Genomic DNA, 9,482 nt, shown 5'->3' with positions numbered 1-9,482 from the left:
GGTCCCATGCCCCGTAATTCCGCCACTTCCGCTTAACAGCTCTATTGGTAAACTAAGAAGCAGCAAGCATTTAAATAAATAGCCAAGGAGAAAAATATGGACTCCTAGGAGGTTTATCACTGAGATGCACCATTGGTATAATAAGGAGTAATCCATTCTATTCATGGATTTCCCCCCCGTCTTTAGTGTTTTAAACAGGCTCCACTGATGATTTAAGGGGTCATGGTCTGTATGTGGACACTTCTGGTCTGCCCAGCAGGAGACAGTAGAGACTTTACTAGCCTGATTGCCTTTGAAGTCCTCAAAGCGACTGCAAGAAAACTCTCTCCTGTCTGATCAAAGGAGGGAAAAGATGAGAAAATCAGAGTGATGTGCTTTGGGTACTTGAGCTTTATGGATGATGATGTATGAGGCATAAATACTTGAGATATGAGTTACTGTAGATATTATCATATCTTACATTGCAGAATTGAATGGAACATTACTGATATCTAATTATCTGCCAAGGGTAGTTTAGCAAACAAAAAGAACATGCAGGATGCAGTGTTTTGATTTTGCCTCGTATCAGTCGTCTGAGAATAATTTTCCACACTGGTAAAAAAAAGAAGAAAATCTGGAAAAGAAACCGAATGAGCTCAGTATCGTACCAATCAGTGAGGTCAACATGGCTCCCGATTATCTGCTTCAGTCACATGCAAGTGTTTACGACACAGCTGACATTAGCCATATCTGTAATTTATCAATTCATGAAACGCCACACTTAATTAAATGAGGGGTTTGGGGTTAGATGTTTACATTTTCATGCCTCCTCATGTTAATGCATCTTTGACTGCTCTTTCAAGCCCTGTGAAATAACAACCTTAAGCCTCCCTTGACAATTTTATGGTCTTTTGAGTTGTATGTTCTGCATTAATTTTGGCTGTGATCATTCCCCAGTCTTTAGATCTTTAGTTTTTATTGAAGTATGTCTTTTTAATGAATTCAGAATGTTGACACCTTTGAGTACCCTTTGACCATACAATACGATCAAATTTCCATTCAAAACACATTTTTTCATCTCCGTGGAAACAAATGTTACTGGTTATTCTCAATTCTATCCCCCATGCCATCATAATGCTGCACGGCCACGCATTTGTTTCGCATGGACATAAACAGGACAGCTAGTCTGTGATTCCCATCTATTTTTCATTGCTCTGATTCGTCTCTATGCGCATATACACAAGCACAGACATGCATATCCATTCGTACTTGCACATGCTGGTGAAACGGGGAGCTTGTGATTCCTATAGCAGTAATACGAGTGTACAGTATAAAGTGGTGCATATCCGAGCATGCATGTGCGTACACGTGCACATATTTGCATTCATAATTTGGTAAAAGGAGTAAATTAGGGACTTTTCATTCAATTCTGAAAATAAAAAAGCTCCAAAATCAATGGTGTGGGTTATGATTGAACCATGTCAGACTGGCATAGTCAAAGTAGAATAATATTACCCATTAATATTTTGGAAATTTTTTAATAATTATTTGTTTTATCATACATGCAAATCAGTAGCATCCGATGCAAAATGGCATGTAATGGGTTAATATTTTATGAAATAATGATTTAAATTCATTTAAAACATCTCAATAAAAACAAAAAAGCAAACAATATTTAAAAAAGTATACATAAAGGTCAAAGGGAGCAAATAGGAACTTTCTCTTAGGGATAAAAGTTAATGGGGTTCATGGAGAAAATCTCTCTGGTGAGTGTCCAGTGCCAAAGTGGGCCTCGTTTCTCAAATGAGGCCCATGACCTAAGCATTTGTCAGAACACCTGCAAATGAAGTCTCACATCCTTTTTTTTTGGGTAATTTTTGTTTTTATTTATTCAGTTAAATGTTTAAATGCACTGTCTTTAAAAACATTGTATTTGCCCAGTGAGACGGAGATGTTCTTTGTGATGCTACAGCTACAGTAACAGCAAGTGTTTTTGACTTGTTCATGAACACAATCCATTGTTTGCTTCACACTCAGTTAAGCGTAGAGTTAGTTTGGACAGATTTCTTTCAGCCTTTGCCCAGGGTGGGAGATGTTGAAAATGAAACAAAAGCTTTGAAGAGGAGAGTGATGATGCCTAACAGATGACATGTAAAGTAGAATTCTGTCACCCTGAAACAAAAAAACTACCTATTTTCTTATGTCCATTTGGCATTCCCCTTGGGTACATTCTGATCAGCCAACTCAAACACAGTAATCAGGAGAGGCTCTGAGTCATTTAAAAAACAACTGGAACAGTCCAAATGTTGCTTTAGGCGCCCAGTCACTGAGTCGCCACCATATATTCTTCTTTGTCATCACAACTGTGCCAACAGTTTAGGGGAGATTAAGAGTAATCACCTTGAATTAAAAATAAAATAGAACTCTTGAGCTGGCCTTTGTCCCCAGAAAGCTCTGAAGTCAGTCCCAAGAGGCTGCTTTTTCTAACCATGTTTACTCTCTTTTCTTTGTAGATTTATTATTAACCGCTTCATTGCCAAGGACTCCATAGTCTTCTCATGTTTGTTCATTTTGAAGTGAATAACCAGAATGGGACTGAGGATATCAGCTACCGGAAATGAGTGACTTCTGGTATCGTTGTCCTTTCATCATCCCCAAATACATTAGTTTGGTTCATTGACCCAGTGATGCCCCTGCAGCCCACCAGTATCTCTGCTTCCCAAGATAGTAGCAGATGACTGAGAGCTTCCTGCTCTTCTGTGTCTCCTGTATCTGCGTCATTGTCTGATTATCGTGACTTTACCGGCAGCCTTCAGTGCTTTATCTCAACCTGGGAGTGCCAAAGCGGATGCACACCAATATGGGATCCACGTTCCCTAACAGAGGAGTGTGCGTGGAGGGGCCGGGTTTTTGACAATCATCAGGGATCAGAGTATCAAAAGTGAGTGTGTCAACAAGTCTCCTCCTTAATTGTTTAGCATGCAGTATTACAAATATGTAAAATGCTCAAGTCTGACATTATCTGGAATTCTGCTTTAACGCTGCCACAAATTGTCCATGAATGACACAAATTTAAATTTGTCATTTTGATTGTCAATGACACGTAGCCCTAACATTTCCAAAACATTCTGGAGATTCTTCAGTCACCTGAATTTAATCCAATAGTCTCATAAACCCGGCATTCAGTTCTAATGCAGTTTGCACACGTATCTGGAACTAAATACTAGACAGATATCTAAGGATGTCATATTGTGTGGTACAATCAGCTGACAGCCCTTTGCAGCGGACCCTGTGAAGATGAGTGTTGAATGCAAGGTTATAGAAGAGGTTATCGTGAACTCTTCACTGTCCATCTCACTCCACGAGGGATCCTGAGGACTACACTTCAGATGTGACCTACAGCACCAATGCGGAAGGTCGTAGCTTCCTCTGAACCAAGAAACTTTGGTGTGTAATAAAGTCCTTAAAAAGAGAACATTCACAAACAGGTTTTAAAGACTATCATCATCAACATGTATTTTGCACATTTTAAATTCATGTTTTTATGACATTTCATCATAAGGTCTGGCATTACCGCAACAGACATAAACAGGTGTCAACAGCAAACCCGACTCAAAAGGGTGAAAAAACTAAGATGAAAAAACAAAGCCGTCTTCAACCAGATTTCCAAAAAGCTTCTTTAATAAATAGCTGCAAAGTGACTGACTGACTTTAAAAAAAAAAAATCAGTAGCTCTTTGAGGCAAATCTGTCAGACAATGAGAGCCTTGAAGAGCTATGCTATTTTTTTGTGTTTGCTGTGGTATCTGATCACCAAATATCTGATACAACAAGAAGGGCACAGGTTACAAAGACGGTGCTGAGATGATTCAAAGTCACACCTCGTCATAACTCAGTTCACAAATAGAAGCCTCCATGGGAATTGCATTACAGTTAGGGACATTGATAAAATGTCCTTTTTGTGGAGAATTTCAAACAGTTCAATGTAAATCAAAGGTGAGAAGAAACCTGTTTGAAATGTTTGGACAAAGGATGCATCATTTGATCCCACACACACACACACATACATACATACATCCGGAGTAAACATTCCACATAAGCAAGCACAGGGACAGTCCTGGACGTCAGTGGAGGGATCTAGACACACTCTGGGGGCTATCAGCTCACCCCTCCCCATTACAAAGACACATTTCTCTTTCTCCTTAGCCATGGCGAGTGGTGAAGGGTCTCCATTTTTTTATATTATCTGAGTGACAACTACTGGAGGTCCTGTTGTGCTTCTAGGGTTGTACTGTCCGTGCCTTGTTGTCTGTTCATTTCCCCAATGTTCCCATTTGTGGCTTTCTTTGGACTGCTACTGTAGAAACAGTATACTAAAAGCCATGACGACACAGCAGCAAGCCACCCAGGGACTCTTCCGCTCACCTGGAGAGAAGAAATGGAAAATCTGCTTAGCAACATTTCATTCCTGTTGAAAATTAAAAAAACTAACAAAAAAAAAACAAGGCATAATGTCAAAAAATACAGGGCTTACCTATTCTGGCACACTTCCAGAAAATCCCTAGAAGCCTAAAAGAGAAAATATTTTTTTCAAATTCAAGAAAGAGGAAGCATTTTTCCCCTCCATATTTTGTGTCACAGATACAGTAACTGTTAGTCACACAATCACATTTGGACTGCGATAACCATGCTACATAGCCCAGGCAGCCAACATATGTCTATTCCCGTGTAAGGGTTGTGCAAAGTGGAAGAGAGGGGGAGAGCAGGCAATTATTATAATCTCTATTGGCAGCTGAAGCAAATGTGGTATTCCAGGCTTTCATTTTTCTGATGTGTTTGTCAGCCTGTGTGAAGGTGTGTGTATCTTTGTTTAAAAGACTTGAAGACACTGTTGACGAAATCTATTTTCTTATGATTTTATAACATTTTAATGCTAAACATTCTGTTCACCTCACGATGAACTCTGGACAACACCACTGTGAAACCTTGTTTTTACTCTTAGCTTCGAGGAATACATCTGCCTCCTAAGAAATGTTGACACACACACATACCGAAAAGCAAGATGAAAGGGGGAGACTTTAGGCCGTGCCAGTCTCTGAACACACAGACAGATACATTCCCCTCCATAAGTATCAGAACAGTGAGGCCAATTCCTTTATTTTTGCTGTAGACTGGAAACATTTGGGTTTGACACCAAAATATGAATATGAGATAATAGATCAACATTTCAGCTTTCATTTCCAGCTATTTACACCTGGATCTGATACACAACTGAGAAGATAGCATTTTTTGTAAAGGAACACCACATTTTTAGGTGAGCAAAAGTATTGGAACAGATAGACTTTAAATAAATTAAAGTGAATAAGACTTAAACATTTTGTCTGCCAATTTAAAGAAAGATGCAACCAAACTGATTGGAAGATCCTTCATAATGCAGCAAGATAATGACCCAAAACACACTGCAATAACAATAAAGGAGTTAATCAGGGTCAAGAAATAGAAGGTTTTAGACTGGTCAAGTCAATCTCCAGACTTAAACCCATAGAGCAAGCATTTTACCTGCTAAAGAGGAGACTGAAGAGAGTAAACAAACAGCAACTGAATAAGGCTGCAGTGAAAGCCTGGAAAAGCATCAAAAAGGAGGATTCAAAAGTTGTGATGTCAATGGGTCACAGGTTTGATGCAGTTCTTACAGGCGAAGACTTTGCAACAAAATATTAAGTCTTATTCACTTTAATTTATTTTAGGTCTATCTGTTCCAATAATTTTGCTCACCTAAAAATGTGGTGTTCCTTTACAAATAATTATATCTTCTCAGTTGTGTATCAGATCCAGATGTGAATACCTGGAAATTAAAGCTGAAATGTTGATCTATTGTCTCATATTCATATTTTGGTGTCAAACCCAAATGTTTCCAGTCTACAGCAAAAATAAAGGAATTGGCCTAACTGTTCCGATACTTATGGAGGGGACTGTATGTTCAAGGACAAGTACTTCTTGTCTTTGAATCATCTCTCTATCAGTGTAATTAAAACTCACCTCATTTCCCAGAAACTCAGGCCCTGTTTCCACCTGGCATTAATATGTGGTTCTGAGGAATCCGATCGTTATATGTAAATGTAATATGCTTGTTCACACCTGGCCTTAACAATGCGTCTTCTATGCGCGTTTGCGATCCGGATTCGAATTCCCCGCGCTGTATGGAAATCAGCTCGTACATCATTTCCGCTTATACACTCCATCTTCAATGTTTTCTGTTTTCTGTTGTCTGTTTACCTGCAACGGTGCGCTTTTATGACGTAAATTGTCGCGTGAATGAGTACGCGTTTCCGCCCAGTCACTCGCCGCAGTTGAGTGGGCGGGGCCTAATGTGTATGAGATGCGCATACACGTTTCCACTGTTAATGGGTATGTGGATAAGTGGTCTCAAACCACCTCCGAATGTGGATCATTTCAATGCCCATTCAATGCGCATTGAGCGTGTTTCCACCTGTAGTTAGCGCAATCGGATCCTAAAAACCACATATTAATGCCAGGTGGAAACAGGGCCTTAATGACCATTGACACACACCTGGTCAAACAAACATGTGCCAGTATGGGTATAAAAGTTGTAACATCCTTTCTGACTTCAGTCACTTCTCTGTTATACTATGTGTGTGTGTAGATGATAACTGACTCACTTGCAAGTTTCAACTAAAGTCTCTGCGGATGATGAAATCTGACTCCTGACTCTTTGAGCATTATTTTAAAGAAAACATACTTATATTGAAATTAGAAAAGTTACAGTAACAGACACTTTCTTTAACTTTCAAACTGACCAGATTGTGTAAGTGTCCAATCGAGAAACTGTCTTTGAAAAAAAATTATATATACATATTTAGAATTTGCCTTGATTATTTGACCACACAAATTACTTGCATATTAATGTATGGCAAAAAGTCAACCCAAATAATGGCTCAGTCTCAAATCAATCAAGAGGAAGACATATTAAATCATTCCATTTGCCACTCTCAGTCTCACAAGTTTGTCTGGAGAGGATGTCCCTCTCTGCTCCTATGGAGTGTGTTATGTGGGAGAGTGAGTGGATGGCTGTTTCTGGGATGTGTCAGACCAATAAAGAAGTGAATCATCAAGTTTGTAGACCCAAGAATAATAATGTGAAAATGTGCCCTACAAATGACAGGTTGAAATGATTAGTTGAAAACATAAGCAAGTCTCCTTAGTAGTGAGAGCGAGTTACAGATTGATGGATTATTTAGAAGTGAAGGGCTCACAGACATATTCTATATTAATACAAACTATTACTATTATTACCGGTACATAGAGCAGAATCAGCTTTTTCACAAACTATTTCTTGTTGGAAACATAAGCATACATACGTGAAGACTTGAAGAATGAAGCAGAAATATAAATATTTTGTGTGCCTTGCAATGTTTTTAATTTAACTGCTCCCTTGTATTTCAGGGTTTTACTTTTTCCTACTAATATTGTCGAAATGGTAACATTTAAATGTATGCCAAACACTATATTTGGCCAGTACATCGTGTATAACAAGCTTTTTTAGTGAAATGCTGCTTGTTGGTTCAATTATATTTTGAAGTGCTGATGAGAGTAATGCAGTGTGTTGCCAATGATTAGTATAGTAACACTGTAATGATTTGGTTATGCACTCTGTCTCTAAGTATCTGATCATACCCGGTCTTGTTCTTGTCTAGCAGGCTGGGAGCCATCGCTCGGATGTAGGCACAGGTACAGATCAGGAGGAGAATGACTGTCAGCAGCGACTGGAAATTGAAAATGGCCGACTGCAAGATTAAAGAGAGAGTGACATATTTAGCACAGACATGATCTATAGCTGCTTACCAACAATAAAATCATAGAAATTAGAACCACTGAGTTTTATGTAGTTAATAATAGTAACACTGATGACATGCTATTTGTAGCGAGGAATGTTGTTGTACCAGCTGTTCGTTCTGGTGCTATGTAGATAGACATGATTGTCAAAGATTCAATGCCAGATTAGAGGAGAGATAACATGTATTTCCATTGACTGCCAGAAAAATAATCCACTTGGTGCTTAATATATACCTTAAAATCTAAATTCCATACACCAAACCGGATACTCAAGACTGCTCTGACTGGCTTTAACCTAACAAACCCCTAACCATTTTTAGACCTGTGTGTGACTGCTGATGCTCCTGACATGGTAAGCAATTCTAAATTAGGTTGCAAATGGAATCATAGTCACCGGGAAAGTACATATATATAAAGACAGGAAGGGCTGTTAAAGTACAAAAGTGTAGTTAAATTGGCCAGTTCTAGACAATGACAAGGATGGTCATATATTTACAATTTGCAGTGATTTCACCATCTGTTTCTACTAAGTAAATACTAAATATAAATAGATAGATAGACTACATTACTTTATTAATCCCTGAAATATAAATGTTATTGTTTACAATATGTGCAGGAGAAATACTCTGTTAATTTTGAGCCAGTCATTTCAAATGCACACTAGAAAAGTCTCAAATTCACATTTAAATATTGTATATAACACACGGTGTCATACGATTTAAAGGATAAACATTTCTGCAAGGACAAAAAAGTGTATACCGAAGCATGATGCCATTTTTTTGTCTCTACATGTATTACACTCCTGTAACACTAAATTAGTAGGCTACTCTAATATGACCATGATCTTATTGTATGCAAAATTAATACATTACATTTTAAATGCATATCATTTGTAGGCGAAGCATTCACACATTGTTATAATTGAGTCATGCATTCGGCCCAATATCCATCTCTGTTTGTTGTTGCTTCACTTTTAGTCTAAGATGAAAACTAAACTTCTACTTAATCGCCTGCTTGTCCTACATGTTTCAAAGAAATACAGACTTTGGGAAACAATTAGACTTTCTGATCACTATCTTAATTACAAGCTCTGTTACAAATATTACTATCGTTGCAGCTCGCGAACGTATTTCGAGTCAGGGACAGGGTACCATGATCACACACACACACGCTCATATTGAACCATGGTGCAGCTACGTGGCACACGCCTCAAAACATTGCGATGCTCGCAGTCATACCTAAGCCTTTCAAAGCAGACGGATTACGTTGATACACGGCTGCAGAGTAATCGATTACAATCTAAAGAATGATGCTATTTAAGAACAAGAACGTAATGTGCTTCCAAGACCGGCTAAACTTTTAGCCTGTTTTAGCTAGCCAATGCTAGCTTGTTGGTTCAGCATTCACGTCCTGCTTTACACCGACGGCTCGCATTGGCTGTGGTCACAGTGTATTCTCGATGCATTTTGGACGTAGACGTAAACGTTAGGTTTAATGTTTAAAAGACGCTGCAAAGGCGCAGAAGCCCTTAATAAAAACAACCTTACCATTTTTGTTGGGAATCAAAGCCACATCACACTTCCTGTTCTCTGGATTTTGCGTAAGAACGTAACCAACGAGGTTTGCGTGACGCCATTGCGTCACACTGTT

The 9,482-nt window shown here is 38.7% G+C and overlaps 1 protein-coding gene across 1 annotated transcript; it reads right to left on the bottom strand.

Moving 5' to 3' along the window:
• Positions 1–1,600: 1,600 nt before the first annotated feature.
• Positions 1,601–9,433, bottom strand: tmem167a (transmembrane protein 167A). Its single transcript, XM_080040238.1, has 4 exons — positions 9,380–9,433; positions 7,674–7,783; positions 4,513–4,547; positions 1,601–4,403 (listed from the first exon to the last, which is right to left on the bottom strand). Exons 1-4 carry the CDS (start codon positions 9,380–9,382, stop codon positions 4,333–4,335), a joined length of 219 nt encoding a protein of 72 aa, XP_079896364.1. The 5' UTR covers positions 9,383–9,433; the 3' UTR covers positions 1,601–4,332.
• Positions 9,434–9,482: the final 49 nt, after the last annotated feature.

The sequence above is a fragment of the Ammodytes marinus genome, assembly GCF_949987685.1.
Source record: "Ammodytes marinus genome assembly, chromosome: 2".
Taxonomy (NCBI): Eukaryota; Metazoa; Chordata; class Actinopteri; order Uranoscopiformes; family Ammodytidae; genus Ammodytes; species Ammodytes marinus.
The sequence above is the reverse complement of the archived record's forward strand: the minus strand, read 5'-3'. Positions and strand labels throughout refer to the sequence as shown.